The following is an 18576-nucleotide window of genomic DNA, read 5'->3' on the forward strand; positions in this document are numbered from 1 at the left end:
CTTACCCTGGGCTAAAGTTTTAGGCCCCAATTTAGGACAGCCTTTATATATGTTTAACTTTAAACACATGCTTAATGCTGTCCTGAATACGTATGCTTTGCTTAATTGAGAACTTGCACTGTCCAAAGAGGATGAAAGATGGCAGAATGGTCATTTTAACTGGCAAAAAATATGTAAAATTGTTGCTGAAAAAAAGCATAGGATGCAGTCAAAGAGATGATGTAAACCAAGGTGTTTGAAATTAAAAAATAACTGTTGATTTAGAGTTTTCAAGGCTTCTGCGGAGCTTACATAATTGTTTTGGAAACAAACTAAACTTGATGAATCAAGACAAATTTTTGATGGTTTACATGTGGACGCATCCTTTGACCTTTATAGCACTTAGATGGGACAACTTTTGGATATTTTCTTCTCCTTAAGGGGAACTTGAAAACTTTCTAGAATGTGATCCTAAGCTCTGCACATCCATGTCACAACCAACCAGCACCAGCATTTCCATCATAGCCACCACCCTCCCCCAACGTTGGAATGCAGGGATTTACCACCACACAATTTGGCATTCTTTTCCCTAGACCTCCAAGGTGCTGTGACCAGACTAAACAAGAAGAGGGAACTAGGCAACATTACTTTTTCCATGGCGGTGTCTGAGCAACTGCAGAGATGTGAATCTAACGTTTCTACTGCACCTTGTTTGTGTAGCATTTTCCACCCCCACCTTATTCCTCCTGCTTCTCTCATATCTTTCTCTTTTTGCCATCTGCTTATTTAGAGCCTGGTTTAGCCAACCAAGAGAGGCTTCACCTTGTTCAAAGTGGTCCTGAGCAGCCCAATCATAGTAAAATAAAAGATTTGTCTTCCACTGACTAGTCACAGAAAAATAAGAGCCACAAAACTGGCTGGAATTTGCACTACAGCTGTGTGTATGATTTTCCAGTAGCTGAACTGCAAATACCAAAAGAGAGAAGCTTCATTTTTTTTGTCTTTGGTATTCTTCTCTCTCTCCCCATTTGAGTGAGTTTATTTTGCATTGTCTTAAAAAAAATAGGACTGACCTTTAGCAATAAAAGCCGAGAGCTATCGAGCAAAGACACCCATTACCAACTAAGAGCTCGTCAACATTAGGAAAATTCATCCTGGGTGTGTTTTCACACAGGTGTATTCTACAGGGTCAGATTAAGACAAAGGGATAGGTCCAATACCTGGAGTCATGTGATGAGTTCAAAATTTCAGTTTTCATTTGACAAAAAAATAAAGGAAGTTTCTAGCCCTTGTAGTTATGGTGAAAAGCTTGAAAACATCAACAAAGGACAACTAATACACAGATGTCTGCCTGAGACTGCAGACAGCCTGACACAGCTTCCAAGATGTGCAGGCTGCCCCATGCATCTTTATGGGGTGTTAAATCCCATTGTCACTGCTGGTCACTGTCACAGAGGAGCCTCAACAACTGGAAGGGAGCGACAGACATGTGGGGTCTGTACTAATTGCTGCTTCCATGGATGCTGGCTGGACCCCTGACAACTGTCTGCAAACCCCTGACCACAACTCCCACTAAGGGCAGGTCAGAAAAAAAGCACAATGCCTCCTCTCCTCCATGCTGATGAGGAAGAAAAGGAGACATGGCCCTCAAGAAACTGACCAGGAAAAATCTCTTGTTGCTACTCCCACTGCTCTTCCCTGATTTGTGGGGAGACAGATCCCAAACCCTGCAGAAAACAAAAATCTATACAGTGTTTAGGAACTGACAGGGAGGGAGACTTGGTGGGATGTGTTCATGTGCACATGAAACTGGAAGCTTGTGAGACAGAGTGGGTGCCAGGCAAGGGTGTGACTGGGACCTTGGGGATGCAAGAATTTCTTTCACGTAACACAGCCCGCGCCGCTTCCAGCAGCTCCCATTGGCTTGGACCAGTGAACTGAGGCCACTGGGAGCCACGATCGGCCAAACCTGCGGACGCGGCAGGTACACAAACCGGCCCGGCCCGCCAGGGACTTTCCCTGCACAAGCAGCAGAATAAGTTTGGGAACCACTGATGTAACATATAGTTTTAATAAGTAGAGGGGGTAGGGATTAATGAGGACATAGAAAAGTGCCCGAATGAGTCTACAGTCACACATGTGCTTGGACCATAGAATCATAGAGTTAGAAGGGACATCTAGTCTAACCTCCTGCCAAGATGCAGGATTTGTTGTGTCTAAAACATCCAAACTCCCTTTGAAAACCTCACATGAAGGAGCTTCCACAACCTCCCTAAGCAGTCTGTTCCATTGTCCTATTGTTCTTACAGTTAGGAAATTTTTCCTGAGATTTAATCTAAATCTGCTATGCTGTAGTTTGAACCCACTGCCTCTTATCCTGTCCTCTGTGGAAAGAGAGAACAATTTTCCTCCATTTTTTTTTTGGCAACCTTTCAAGTACTTGAAGACCACTATCACGTCCCCTTCTGAATCTCCTCTTTTCCAAGCTAAACATACCCAGTTCCTTTAGCCTTTGCTCACATGGCTTGTGTTCCATCCCTTTGATCACCTTTGTTGCTTGCATCTGGATCCTTTACAGTTTCTCTACATCCTTTATATACACTGGTGACCAAAATTGGACACAGCACTCCAGCTGAGACATAACCAGTGGTGAGTAGAGTGGTACTATCACCTCCCGGGACTTGCATGATATGCCTCTGTTAATACAACCTAAAATTGCTTTTGCTTTTTCTGAAACAGTATCGCATGGCTGACGCATGTTGAGGCTGTGATCCACCACAACTCCCAGACCCTCCTCAGCAGTGCTGCTGCCAAGCCAGTTATCCCCCATTCTGTATTCGTGCATTTGATTTTTCTTCCCTAAATGTAGCACCTGACATTTGTCTTTGTTGAATTTCATGTTGTAGTCTATAGCCCCGTTCTCCAATTTATCAACATCCCTCTGAACTTTAGCTCTATCCTCCAAAGTATTGGTAACCCCCCATGAGCCCAATTAAATCTACCTTTACAAATGTTAGGGAGACAAGGTGGGTGAGGTAATATCTTTTATTGGACCAACTTCTATTGGTGAGAGAGACAAGCTTTCAAGCTTACACAGAGCTCTTCTTCAGGTCTGGGAAATGTACTCTGAGAGTCACAGTTAAATATAAAGTGGAACAGATTGTTTAGAACAAGTAGTTAACATATTTCAAGGGACTATTAAAGGTGAAGTGGCAGGGGGAGGAGGAAGCTGAGGGGGTGGGTTGTTAATGGGTTACAGATTGTTGTAATAAGCCATAAATCCAATGTTTCTATGTAGTCCATGTTTCTTAGTGTCTACCAGAGTTCTGAATGTAAGCTCCCAGGCTCGTCTTTTGAAAGTGTTGTGCAGGTTTCCTTTGAGGATGAGGACTAATAGGTTTATTAGTATTCATTCAGCCTATGCAATATCATAAGTAGGATGTTGTGATTGGGTATACAAACCCCACACTGGACAACAAAGGGTTAAAGACATGCTCTAGGCTCAGGCAGCTCTGCCCGCTATACTTGCAAAGCATGCACAGGCTGAAGGAGGAGCTTAACAGTAGCTCACTAGCGGGCATACCTGGGAAGAGGACAGACTGTTAACGCTCAGCCCCTGAGGAAAGGGCTGACTGACGGCAGGAGCTTCCCCGACAACCACTGCCTGAAGCCTTCCCTGAGGGAAGTGAGGGCCAGACTCTGACATACTCTGAGACAGAGACAATCCCCTCTGTCTCTTATTCATTCCGTTTATTTGCATTAATTCCCTTCGTTTTTTGCTCACCCCAGAAGTGAAGAGACTGTGAAGTGACCTGGCTGGAGGACCTAGTCACAGGAAGAAGCAGATCCCCACAGAGGAGCAACCATTGCCAGGAGATACCCAGCGGGGAGAGAGCTACTATGCCATGCCTCGCCACAAGGAGGCATCATCAGTGAGTCAACCCCTTCACAACTGGTGAAGAATGCAGGACTCCTTCCCACCCCCGGAGAGGGTGAAGACTGATTGACCCAGATGGTCAAACACCCTACACCTCTACAGGTCTGAGTTGGTAGGTCAGACAACATGGATCTCAAGAATCTTCTCAAGTGCATGACAGAGAATCAGCAGCAGCTGCAACTCCTGCAGCAAGTGGCAGCCCAACAGCAACAGCTGGCCCGGCCCCTAGAGGCACAACAGCAGGAACAGCAGCAAAGGCTGGTCCAACAGTTAAGGGCCTGATGCAGCCCAGGGTCTCCCAGGGGTTTCCCCTCCAGTGCCCATAGGCCTCACCTGTCAGTGAGACTCACTAAGAGGAGACCTGAGGATGGACCCAGAGGCTTTCCTGGTAATGTCTGAGTGAGTAGCAACAGCAGCCCAGTAGCCACCTGACCAGTGAGCCACCCTGTTGGCACCTGACCTGACAGGACCAGCATAGGCTACATACTGGGGGCTGGACGTGCAAGTGAAAGCAGTTGTACTCGACTACCCTGACATCATGGAGGAGACTTTCTGACAGAGGTTCCATGGGGAGAAATTCCCCCAGGGAGCCTGATCCTGCATGGTTGCCCAGAAATTGAGACTTATGCTGAAGGTGTTTAAAGCCAGAGATTTGGAAGGAGTTCAGTTGGCTGAGCTCATCATGGGTGAAGCAGTTTGCCCACATGCCTCCAGCTCAGGGTAGACACTAGGTACTCAAACACCAGCCAGAGTCCCTAGCCGATGTTGTCTGGCTGATGGAAGATGATCTAGCTGCTGAAGTGGCTCTGGCAGCATCACACAAGAACCTGCCTGACGCCAAGGGAGCCCCTCAACTCAACAGGGGTATTGGCGATCAGGCAGTATGGTCTCAGAAGCACCAGCCTCTAAGGGGCCCCAGGCTGTCCCTGTTGGGAAACCCCAGCATCTCAGGCCCCAGCCCCAACAAAGGTCGGTGGGGGCCACATGGACTCCTCTGCAGGAAGCCAGGGGATGGGAGCAGACAAGCCACATAAGGAAAGGCTACCTCAAACATTAGGCTTAGGGCCAGTGCCCACTGAGCCAGCAGTGGGAGTTTGCCTTTCATGTGGGCACCCAGGTCATCGGTATCACAAGTGCCGCTACATGGAGTGTGGTTGTGGACAGCTGTGGAAGGCAGATAGCTGTGCCCATAAGCAAACACCAGCTAAAGTAATGGTCTCTGTTCGGATAAACGGTACAGAGATGATGGGTCTGATGGATTCCCAGTGTGGGCAGACCCTGGTCCAGGATGACTTGGTCCCAAATCCTGAGCACCCAGGGAGTCTATCTTTCTACAGTATATTCACAGAGATGTTAATCCCTATTCTAATGTACACGTGCAGTTGACTATAGGGAAAAATACGAAGTCCCTTGTGTGGGGCTGGCCTCGACACTAGCCTGCCCCATTATCTGAGGGTGGGACTGGGAGCATTTCTCTGAGATACTGAGGGAGTCTAAACCTGCCCCAGAGGAATTAATTAAGGGTGCCTTGGGAGATGGGATCTCAAACTCTGCAAAGTTGGCAGGTATAGGTGGGGAGCAGGACCCTGGAGAGGGGGGATCCATCCCAGTGAGAAAGGCCACCAAACAACAAAGTGACCTTGGTCCCCCTAACAGGACGGGGACATTCTAACTAGAGGGACTTGACCTCACCAAGAATCAGAGGGAAGGTTTCTGGCCCTACCAAATTCACTGCCATGAAAAACACATCACGGACCATGAAATCTGATCTCCCCTATGAAATCTGATCTTTTGTGTACTTTTACCCTATACTATATACAGATTTCACAGGGAAGACCAGCGTTTCTCAAACTAGGGGTCCCAACCCAAAAGGGGGCCACTGGGGGGTGGGGGGTCACAAGGTTATTGTGGGGGGGTTGCAGTATTGCCACCCTTACTTCTGCGCTGCCTTCAGAGCTGGGTGGCCAGAGAGTGGTTGGCTGCTGTCCAGGTGCCCAAGCATTGAAAGCAGCAGCACAAAAATACCATACCATGCCATCCTTACTTCTGCACTGCTGCTGGTGGCAGCGCTGCCTTCAGAGCTGGGCTCCCAGCCACCAGCTGCCGCTCTCCAGCCACCTAGCTCTGAGGGCAGCGCAACCACCAGCAGCAGCACAGAAGTAAGGGTGGCAATACTGTGAGTCCTCTACAATGGGAGCTGCGGGGGTGGGGCCTGCAGGTGGAGGCAACGCACAGAGCTGCCTGGCCACACCTCCACCCAGCAGCTGAGTGAGGGGGATGTTGCTGCTTCCGGGGAGCCCCCCAGGTAAGCGCCGCCCAGAGCCCACCTCACCCCATCCCGTGCCCCAACCCCCTGCCACCTCCCATACCCAAACTCTGCTGCTGCTGGTGGGGGGATGTGCAGAGCCAGGTAGGGAGCCTGCTGGCCCCACCAAACCTCCCCCCCAGCACCAGCGGGGGTCCCGGGCCACGTGCTGCCGTGTATCTCCCCCACCCCCGAAGCATCCAGGCTGCCCTCCCCCAGCACCCGTGGGGCCCCCAGGCAGTCCCCTCTGCCAAGTTTTATTCACTAGTATTTTTAGTAAAAGTCATGGACAGGTCACAGGCAGTGAATTTTTGTTTACTGCCCATGACCTATCCGTGACTTTTACTAAAAATACCCATGACTAAAACGTCATCATTAAATTTCAGATTTAAATATCTGAAATCATGAAATTTAGGATTTTTTAAAATCCTATAACCGTGAAATTGACCAAAATGGCCTGTGAATTTGGTAGGGCCCTATTTATGACCAACTGCCAGTGGTGAACCGGGAGGTAATAGACCCTCAACAAGCAGAACAGTACCCCTGGTCTGAGCTCCAGGCAAAGCAACTGTACCAGTAGGAGAAAGACCAACTGACAGGTGAAGTTCAGTTGCAACTCCTCATTCCCTGGCCTCATAGGTGCAAGGTTATGCGACTGGCTCACAATACCCTCTCTGCAGGTTACTTCAATCATGAGAAGACCCTGTCAGGATTCTGGATCACTTTTTTTGGCCCAGAATTCACCAAGAAGTTAAAGGCTCCTGCCCCAAATGCCAACAAGTAGCACCTAAAGGAGTGACAAAAGCCCCTCTGGTCTGACTCCCCACAGTAAGCATCCCATTTGAAAGCCTCAGGATGGAACTCCTAGGGCCTTTAGAAAAAAGTGCAGCTGGGTGCAAACATGTATTAGTTATAGTTGATTACGCCACCCACTATCCTGAGGCAATCCCACTGCATGTCCCCAATGCAAAGATTATTCCAGCAGAACTGCTAAAAATCTTTGCCAGAGTAAGGAGTACCTAAGGAGACTCTTACTGATCAAGGCACCAACTTTACGTCTTGGCTACTGAAGTGTGATCTACTAAAACGAAAGACTCTATATATGTCTGTCTATCATCCACCAATGTATGGTCTGGTTGAACAGTTCAACCAGACCCTGAAAAGGATGTTAAAGTTTATTGCTGAGGGCCCGCTTCACTCGGCTCATCTGATCCCTCCCCTGTTGTTTGCTATTTGAGAAGATCCCCAATCATCTACTGGATTCTCCCCATTTGAGCTCTTATGTGGGAAACAACCATGAGGAATTCTTGCTACTTTGCAGCAGAGGGGAGGCATCTGGGGAACAGCTAGCACAGTATTACAGTTAATATCTATATTAAAAGAGTTACTTCCAGCCCTACATGTGGTGAATCAGATTTATTAGAGACAACCTCGTTCTTTATACTTTGTCTCAATAAATCTGATTCACCACATGACGGGCTGGAAGTAACTCATTTTATACATACAGATATTAAATGTAATATTGTGCAGTTACATGCATACAAACATTGAAGACAATTTCACTCCTGTGTTCTTACAATTTTTAGTAACAGATAAGAACTGTTTTATCAAGCAAATACACACAACAGATATTGCTTTTATCGTAAGAATTTCTCATGCTAGCTATTCCCCAAATGCTTCCCCTCTGCTTCAAAGTAGATGTGCACATCAACAGGAAAATTGACCTGTCTGGGACTATATTATGTGCTATTGCTTTTGATAGTGAATCAAAGTAAACCAAATGGGTATTTTCTTTTCTGCTTTATTCTTTTTGTATTAATTCCAAATTTAATTGACATATATTAAAATAGTTACTTGGACACATTTTTAATTTGCTGCAGGAGAAATGTTCTTATGTAATATACTTTGCATATGAATTCACAGAGGCTTTTTTGTTTGTAAAATTAGATTTTCACCATCGCTGTCTTGCCTTACCTTTTGCCGGCCTCTGGTGTATGGGTCTTCTGGATGATAAGCTGGAGGATTTAATCTGACTCCCAGCTTCCTCAAAAAAAATTTTGTGAATTGATCACAATCTACAATCTTATATCTTCGGGCATAAAAGATTACTTCTGTATTGATGTTGAAATAATCTACAGTATAAAACTGATCTTCGTTAGGAGGTGGAAGTGGAATCCGATGACGTCGGACAATAGTTCCTGTATCAAAAAGATAAGGTAAGTATCTTTTGCTCCAAGGATCAAATTTCACATTAACCTAGTAGGCTTGTTTTATTTTTAAAAAATGGAAGAACCAACATAAAATAAAATATCAGCGAAAGTGAGACAACTATTCCTTTGTTCAGCAAATATCGTGCACATAACTATATGTAAAGAGGGATCTTTTTTCTTCTTCTAACAACAATAATACTTGGCATTCATCACCTTCAGAAGTTCACAAATCACTCTCCAAATACTGAGGTCAAACACACCTCTGTGACGCAAGTAAAGAAAATCGTTACCTTCTGAGACCAAGATTTACAAGTATGTTATTGGAACAGATTCCCAGCTAGGGGCCCTTAGATCTCAGAACATGATTGGCAGGTATTCTCTTAACAGCATTCTAAACTGGATGACCATCCAAAGGGGAGGGCGGTCTTTGCCACTTCTATTGAGAAGCTATGGCAGCCCCTACTGCCTTTTATCACCAGTTATTTTCTAAAGAGAAAGTTGAAAAGTCACACGAAAACCAAATGGCTAAAACTCTATGGAGGTGGACATCTGGATGACACAGTCTGGGAAACAAAGGATGGCAGAGATGGGATGTCCCTATACAACACTCTACAGGGTGAGAACAGTAATCCATCACTGTGATAAGAGAGGACAACTGTCCTGCCCAGGAGAAACTGCCTTAACTTCCAAGCATGGAGGGAGGGGCCTTCATCTTAAGGTCACTAAGTAGTAAGTCGAAAGCAGGGGCAATATTGGACTGATTGGCTTCCAGTGGGGAAATGCAGACCACTGACTTGGAGAAGAGGCTCCGGGCTCACCAATCTGACAGGGACCAGAACCCTAATAGAAAAAAAAGAAACTTCACTTTGAATCTAGACAAATTTAGGACTTGCTTTAATTTTATTCTTTATAATCCACTACTAATATCTACACTTAAGAAAGGAAACCACTATTGTTTTATCAGCCAGACACTGGGAGATCAGTATATATCTTACATTTTACTATTATTCACAATCATAGCACTTTGAGCAACTCAAAAGACTTCAGGTTAATTCACTAGTATTTGTAAACACCACCCCACCCATGAAGTAGACAGAATTAATATCCATCAACTGAAACAAAGTAATTTAACCTTTCCTGAGGCCTCAGTTTTCCCACAGATAGTCTGTGACAAGAACCCAGAACTCCTGAGTCCACGTCCTGTGCTGCAGCCATAAGATAAGGAGACAAGGGCATTCATTGACTTATACAACACCAGGAGGACTGGGGTTACTAACTATTGGAATCTCTTTCCAGAGGTTCTGAACATTATTAAATCCTATTAACCTTCAAATTGCTTGTTGCCCTATTTCTTGTTACACAGAGCCAGCCATAATCAGCTGATTGCCCAATTACCCATTATTATTTATATTATGTAGTACACAGGTGCCCTAATCAGGAAGCAGGACCCCATTGTGTTAGGCACTGTACAAATACATCACAAAGAAATGGTCCCTGCCTCAGTGATCTTACAATCTAACTATGAAATGAGCGATAACAAGCAAAAACAACCACCAAGTGTGGGAAGCACCAGGTAACGAGACAAATTAAATACAGAACAATAAGCAGTGGTCACAGCACTCCAGCTGCCTAATCATAGCTGGCCCATCCACAGCAGCCTTAGTTTTGCTTTTACAAGTTTAATCCCCCCAAAATAAACTCTCTGTCATATTTCAGCCTTTTGCTATACCCATGGGTGCCTGCAAGCATCTATCTTAGAGACCGTTGCTCTCCATGCTGAATCATGGAAGTCAAAAAACAGACACAACTGATAACAGACAATGCCACCTCCAAGCCCTCACAGATAATATTTTTTAAAATGTCTGCACATTTGACTTTAGGAAGAGAACTGATGAATTAGTAGCCCTTCTTCCATCTCTTGACTGGATACTTGTCCCTCTGGGGCTGATCATTCCCAACAGGCACTCCCAGCATTGAGAATGACAAACTTTACATCCATCACACTGCAAGTCTTACATTGTTTTTTCCTTTTGATATGTCTGCCTGGAAAACCGGACTCTCAGGGAAAGGGTGGAATGAACAGCAGATGGTGTCCTGTGGCATACGAGTCTCATTTATACTAATGCACTGTTACACTGTGAGCAGCACAAAGGGACTTTAAGGTGGGCGTAAATTGTCTTCAATGGGACTATACCTGTTTAAAGTTAGACATGCTTAAGTACGTTGCTGAATTGGGCACTGTGCATTGTAGTGATAAATGCCTTAAAATTACATATTACTCACAGTACTTCAGAAGCAGTTTGTAGCCTACTGCTCAAGTAATGTGCTGTAATTAGGCATGTATACATTACAATTATTATTTTTCTCTTCAGAGTGAATTTAGTGTTTATAATAAGTGGTGAAAAGACAACAGAGGACTTTAGTCCAAGAATTTATTCACGTAGGAACACCAGCATGGGCAACAGTAAAAGGGAAAGCTTTCCCACACCAATGTTTCTCAACCCATTACTGAGAAACCACCTCTAGGGAATGAGAATGTAGTTGAGCCTTCATGTCCTTTCAGTCTTTGCCTCCCTGAGGAGCCTACCAACAAAGGTACCACTTTGTGGCAATAATTTTGCAATGAGGACATCTATTGGCTAGGACTGGAATAATATCACCAACTCATCCAATCAAAAATTGTAAACTGTTATAATCACTACTTACAGCTACATAGTTCTTTTACCACTAACGGTTTTCAATGTGCCATACAATACTAATAAAGATGCAACAATATTCAAACAGTTCTAGTACTTAAGTGAGTACCGTGTAAGTGTGTGTCATATACAATATCTTTGGGGTCTTGTCCCTACCCTTCACTCAAGTAGGAGGTCTCTTCCCAATATCATTCAACTGTGCATCTTGCACTCTACTTGGTACCACCTGAATCCCTTTTTGATATTTCTCCAATGTTGAGAAGTGGTAATTTTGCTGGGATTCCTCTTATGTATTCCTGTTTGGTGTGTGAATTGCCTTGTTTCTTAGTTAGCCCGTGGAAATTCTTTATTGGATATCTTATTTCCCTGGGGAATGGCTCTAGATGGGTTACATTCCAGCCCTGTATTCTCAGAGTTATTTGTCAAATATTCACTCCTGTTCGGAAAAGATGCCAATTTCTTCTAATTTTCAGGGTAGTTAACCAAATAAATAAATACATTTCCCACTGTGTTTGCCCCCTACTTTCATGCTACAATTTAAGACCCAGTTAAGTCACACATATATCATATCTGTGTCACTGACCTCTCATTGGAAAATAATTATGAGCTACTATCTGGCTAGTCCAACACCAGGTCTGGATACCCACGATAGACAAAGCCTGCTCTATGGAGCCATACAATGAGTTGCAAAGATACTCCTCAGGGTTTATGATGTATCAATGTACTATCTATGTGCACATTTAGACCATGTCTCCACTAAGACAACAAATCATAACACATTCTAATTAACATGATGTAAAACACTACTTAGCATCAACTATACACAGGCACAGGTGGTGTTTAAAAACGTGTTAGCTGGTCATGGTTAACACCTGGGTCTTGTGAGGTAATCCCTCAGCCAGAGCCTGAAATGACTCATCCCTCGGGCATGCTGCAACAGCCAACGCAGAAGCCAGGACCAGGTCAGATGACCCCCGTGGGCAGCTATTTATCCCACAGAAAGAGCAGTCAGCCAGTCTGTGCAACGTCACCACTTGACTGGGAACTCTCCCTCTGCCTTGTGGTGTTACTGACTGCTTGGGCTTCCAGCCTGCACGGCTCCTGCCTCAGGCTTCCAGCCTGCTCTCACCAGCTGGCCCTACACCAACATCCACCTGCACCTGCCCAAACCAGCTCCACCTCTGCCTCACTGAGTCACCCAGTGATCGCCCTGACAGGTCTCCCCCTGGGTTAATACCTGCTACATATTTTTAAACACAACTTTCCTTACCCATATAAGGGGCAAAATCATGTTTAATTATCATTTTAGTTAAAATACATTAGTTGATGGTTTTGTAACATGATGCATCTTCCCAGTGTAGACAAAAACTCCCAAGAGTCGGTTTCAACTAATTTTTCATGGATACTCTGTCTGATTGTGATACCCATTTATCTTGGTGCTAGGTAGGTAAGAATTACTTTGCCAATGGAAAATGTCTTGTGCAGAGGGTGTCAAAAGCACCCTTTTAAAAAAAAATGAGCTATTGTTATGCCTGATCAAGTTCATTTCTTCACATGTAATGTAGATGATAAACTTTAGACTGGTGAATTTGAGATTTAATAGACATTGTTCAGCACAGTTTAGGCTTTTATTATCCTACTTTCGTCGGGGGGGGGGGGGGGGGGACCATTTCCGCATTAAAAAAATTGCCATAAGAATCCATTATAAGAGGACCAGTGTATGCATGCTCAGCCAATCAGATCACTCAGAATGAGTGAACATTCTAACACCTCTTTCACCTCGTTAAGTAGATGTTACTTCATACAGTGCAGCATCCAACAGACTATTCTACTACGTTACTGATTTTTTTTTATCTCCTTCTGTTCAGTAGGGCCAACCCTCTTCTTCATTATACTCATTTTGCTATCTGGAATATAGCTTCTCTTCTGTACCAGCCTGTGGTGCTGGCATTTATTTTCACTATATGCTTTCTCCAGGAGCCAGAACATGTTATCTTTTCTGGCATGACTGGTGGACTGACTCTCCACAATCCTCGTTGGAGTCTGGGCGACAGGACGTTATTAATATATTTATAGAGCACCCCTGCCTGAGTCTCTTTAAAGTGTGCTTTTATTTTTGATTTGGACAAGTCCAATGACATCTTACAAGATATCTTTAATACCAAAAAGGGATGCAAGGAAGGTTTAAGGTTAGATTGTAATCTTGCTGAGCAGACCAGGGAACAAATTATGTCAAAATTGAGTCTTCACTTCCTCCCTAATTCCACAGGGAAAGTAAACAGCACCAGCACTCTTCCTGGTATATCTTACCTTCCGTACACACTGTCTCAGCTGTGTTGGCCCATGCATTGAGTAAAGGGAGGCAGAGGGAAATGAGTGAAGCCTTCACTCTACTCCAGGGGTTGGCAACCTTTCAGAAGTGGTGTGTCGAGTCTTCATTTATTCACTCAAATTTAAGGTTTCGTGTGCCAGTCATACATTTTAACGTTTTTAGAAGGGCTCTTTCTATAAATCTATAATATATAACTAAACTATTGTTGTATGTAAAGTAAATAAGGTTTTTAAAATGTTTAAGAAGCTTCATTTAAAATTAAATTAAAATGCAGAGCCCCCCGGACCAATGGCCAGGACGCGGGCAGTGTGAGTGCCACTGAAAATCAGCTTGCGTGCCGCCTTTGGCACACGTGCCATAGGTTGCCTACCCCTGCTCTACTCACTCAAAGCCCACATTCACAGAACACCCCAGGAGCCTCTGCTCACCCCACAATAGAAAAAGCAAGCATGGAGGAGTAAGAGGGCTCCTTATATCCACTCACCTGTGTGAGTATGCAGCAAGAGCATGATCTGGCCCTGAATAAACATGATAGAATCCTGATTATCTAAATGTTCCAGGAAACATCATAAAACTTTAGATAATCAGAGTCAGTTAAATTGGAGGAGCTAACTGTAACCTCGCTTGCCTGATTGCACTTTCCTCTTCAGCCAGCTGGCCTTGGGGAAGCCAGCCAGCAGGCAGCTCCGCTCTCCTTTTCAGCTGGCTGACCTTGGGGAAGCCAGCCAGCTGCTTAACTGTGCTCTAGATTGTGGGGCTTAGGCTGCACTGGAAACTACAGTTAACCCCATGGGACATAAATGACTTTCATAACAGAGAGCGTCAGCTAGCCAGGGTTCAGTTAGCTGGGGATTAGGAAATGGATATTAGAATCACCCTAACTTGTCCCCTCTGCACATGGAGGATTTCTTGTTACTGTTCTGCAGTAACACTCTGACCCTGGAAAGATGTAGGTGGAGTTTTTAATCTGTTTTCAAGGTTACTGATCTCGCCTTCACTCTGTTCCCCCATAGCCTTACTTAGTTTTGTGTATTTTGATTGTCCTGGTATTTTTTAGCTTTGGTTCCAGTTTCTCCAAAGTCAGTTTCAAATTGGCCTGGCAAAACATGAATGAATGTATTTGTTTCTCTGCTTGGATAGCTTTCTTCTAATACTTCTAAGGGCTTGTATACGCCGTGGGGTAACACTCTACAGGAGCGAGATTTCTACAAAGCACTAATGTGTTGTGTATTAATTGGTCCACGTAGACTCTGCTGGTGTGCACTAAAGGTTCCCTAATGTGCTTTAATGCAGTTCTGCTTCAAACAGCACTACGTTAAAGAGCACCAACAGGGTCTATATGAACCATTTAATGGGCAACATGTTAGTGAGCTTTAGAAATCACACCTCCATAGAGCGCATTACCCCACTGTGTAAAACGAGCCCAAAGGTTTTTTTCCTCCTTTAGTATTGTAAGTTCAAATTTTAGCAATTCATCTTCCAGCATTAAATGTAGTTTACAATTTTAGTTCCTTCACAGCAGCCTTATTTATATTTTGTACATATTCACATCCCTATATTGCTGCCAATTTCACAGAAACTTTTTTCAAGTCTCTGAAAATCATTTCTGGAGATCCTTTACTCTTAGAGGGGTTTGATTACTGGTAAACATACATTTTCTGCTGTTTTCATTTTGTTCGTAAAATAATTCTTTTACATTTGTAAACTCATTATTTTTGCTTCAGAAAAAAACTTTTTCATTTGTGTCTACCTTGGAGTCTTCTCTCAGTATGTGAGTTTATATAATACTCTGTCACCAAAGCAGCCAGCACTAGCCACAACATAGAGCACAGTGGGTAACTCACAAGCTTCCATGAACCCACCATGCCCAGAGAGACCCACACAGGACATCACCCCCTATCTACACTACATGGGATACAGCAGAAGCTGGAGAGATCTCACAGGGAATGGACAATAGAAAACCCAAGCCTCTTTACTGAAGCAACCATCTGCAGCCGAAAGCGTAGGGGATAAGTCAAGGCCCTCCAGCCACCTCAGCAGTACTACACCCAGAAAGACCCTCTGGATCACTCTCCTATATCCTCTCCAAATGCAAAATAGGATTAGTCAGCAGGAGCCTTCTCAGTCTTCTACCACCATTCTATCAACCCTGACACTTGGCCCGTGGACTTCTTTCCCCCCATTTACCTCTACTGCCATTGTTCCCTGTTTCTCCCTCATTCTGCCCCTTTCCTACCACTGCAGCCCCTTAGCTACCCAACCTGGTTCTCCATGACTATTATCCTTCTTACACCCACTCTGCTTTCTTTCCCCTCACCCTTCCAACTTTCCCCCGCTCAGCTGTCCTCTCACTTAATCCACTCCCCTTACTCCAACAATCCCTTCTCCTGAAATTCAACCTTGAGCGCTGCTCCCTCGCCCTCAAAAGATCCATAAATTTTCAGTAATAATTAAATACCTTTTTTTAAAAAGCACCAGAAGGATGCTCTTGTAGTTAACACACTGGACTGGGATTTAGAGACCCGGTTCTGCCAGACTTCCTGTGTGACTATGCACAAGACACTTAATCTCTGTGCCTCAATTCCCCAATTGTATAATGAGGATAATTTACTTCCCTTTTTAACAGAGGTATTGAGAGGTTAAATCTATTAACACTGGAAGTCTCTGGGGGTGGAGGGAGAACCTGATGAGAAGAGTGGCCATTTCCTTAGGAGTGCACGCTGAGCTTGTGCAAGAAAATACACACAGCCTCCTTGATATTTTACAAACCCCTGCCTCAGAAAGAATTACCTTTCCCATTAATGAAGCCTCGTTGGAGCTGGCGAAAACCATCTGGCAGAGCCTCACCTCTATACCAATTATAGTCGAATGGGTGGACAAATGCTGTCAAGTCCCTCAGCTGGACTTCAATTACTTTTTTACCCCACCAGTTCCCAATTCCTTGGTGATCACGGCTGCTCTTGACAGTCCCATCTTAAAGCCATTCCCAAAGACAAGCAGTTCAAGAGACTGGATTTATATGGCCGGAAGGCTTATTCTACCACTACTCTATAAATGAGAGTGGCCAACTATCGAGTTCTCTTCTCTAAATTTTTTTTTATTTTTTTTTTTCAAAATTTCATGACAAGTTGCCACAAGAACATAAGGAAAAGTTCCTGGCTCTGGTTTCAAAAGGACATCTCACATCCTGATCACCACCACTTGATGACGCTTATGGGATCTTGCGTTCTATGGCCACCTCCATCTCCATGAGTGCTTTTCCTATCTGTAGACTTCTGGCATTCCAAAGGAGCTGCAAAATACAATCAAGGACTTGCCCTTCATAGGGTCTAAGCTATTTCCCCCGAAAAACAGATGGTGCTACGCACAGCCTAAAAGGCTCCCATGTAACGCTCCCTACGCTAAGCGTTTACACCCCAGTGACAGAGGAAACAATTTCAACATCACCCGTACTACAAGATTCATGAACATTACAGGATTCCATGAAGAGAAGGTCTAGACCAGCTTGATTTTGCCAGTCGACGTTGTCTACAGCTGGCCCTTCTCACCAGACATCTTCAACTTCCAAGCATTCATTTTGACTGCTTGATCAAGGACAGCACACTGACCATATCTTCTTCCTTCAGAAGACACCTCTCTCTCTTTCACTGTGCTTGGAAAGACATCACATCAGACAAGTAGGTGCTCAGCACTGTAAAGGAGGGATCTGTTATCCGCTTCACACCACTCTCAGAACCAGGGCAAGTCTCTACATGCCAACCTCCAGTCTCCCCACTTCATGGATGATCCCTGGTTGAACACTCATGAGAGATCGTGCTCCCAGGATAGTCAAGCCATCTTGTTAAACAACAGAAAAATCCAGTAGTGATGCAGCAAAGATCCATGTATAGGTTTGGGTTTATGACTTGGGCGCAATCACAACATTTATTGCCCCATCAAACAGAATTTAGACATGTACTGGACTATCTGTTGCACCTGAAACAATGTGGCTTTCAGTTAGTTCTGGGAGAGTCCACCTGTCTTCCATATCTCACTACAACCAGCAATAGATGGATTTTCTATTTTCTCTCATCCTTTTGGTTTCCAGATATCTAGAAGGTATGCTGAATGTTTACCCGCCTGTGCCTAATCCCCTACCTGTATGGGATCTCAATTTAGTACTCTCCAGACTAATGGGATCCTCCTACGAACCTATGGCAACAACTTCACTACCTCTACTGTCTATGAAGATGGCATTTCTGGCTACCATCACTTCTGCAAGGAGAGTTTCAGAACTTCAAGCTCTTCTGGCTGACCCTCCTTTCAGGATCTTTCATAAAGCCAAAGTTTCCCTTAGGCCACACCCCAAGTTTATTCCAAAGGTAGTGTCAGCTTTCCACCCAAACCAATCTTCATCTTCTGTTGTTCTTTCCGAAACCCTCTTCTTCTCCAAAGCTGAAGAAAGACTCCACACCTTTGATGTTTGTAGAGCTTTGGCGTTCTACCTGGACCATATTAGATTCTTATGAGCCTCTCCCAGGCTTTTTGTAGCCTATGCTGTGAGAGTTAAAGGTCAAGTAGGGTATGTCTATACTGCAATTAAAAAGCCGCAGCTGGCCCATGCCCACCGACTTGGGCTCAGGCTAAGGCGGTGTTTAACTGTGGTGTAGAACTGGAGCGGAGTTCTATGACCCTGCAAGGTGGGAGGGTCCCAGAGCTCAGGGCCGAGAGCCTCTTGTGACAATGCTAACTCCAGCAAGTCAGCATTACAGGCTCTGTTCAGGTGATCCGAATGTGTTCCATCTGTAAGGGAGCTGCTGATGAGTCACCTGCAATGAAATGTACATGTGCACAATCACTTGAAGGAAAAAAAGGTTGGTTACTTGTACAGTAAGTGTTGTGCTTCAAGATGCATTGTACACATGTGCTTTCCACAACCCTCCCACCTTCCCCACTACTTTGGACATTAGACAGCAGCAAGAAGGAATGAAGACGAAGGCAGCAAACAAGCTTGTTTTATGCCCTCAGCTGGGTCCATGAGGAGAGCAGGGGCTCATGTGCCACCTAATGGTCTTGCTGGCAAAAGTCTTTGACTCAAGTGTTTTTGGCACACATACACCACAGTGGCATGTATATGT

The 18576-nt window shown here is 44.6% G+C and overlaps 1 protein-coding gene across 1 annotated transcript in view; it reads right to left on the bottom strand.

Moving 5' to 3' along the window:
• LOC112113710 (EF-hand domain-containing family member C2) overlaps window positions 1-18576 on the bottom strand; it is a 90011-nt gene that overhangs the window by 46824 nt on the left and 24611 nt on the right. Inside the window, exon 4 of the mRNA XM_026650028.1 lies at window positions 8196-8419. Coding sequence (XP_026505813.1) covers window positions 8196-8419 — 224 coding nt within the window. The remainder of the gene's footprint in view (window positions 1-8195; window positions 8420-18576) is intronic.

Source organism: Terrapene carolina, unplaced genomic scaffold (genome assembly GCF_002925995.2).
Source record: "Terrapene carolina triunguis isolate 2854851 unplaced genomic scaffold, T_m_triunguis-2.0 Scaffold24, whole genome shotgun sequence".
Lineage (NCBI taxonomy): Eukaryota > Metazoa > Chordata > Testudines > Emydidae > Terrapene > Terrapene triunguis.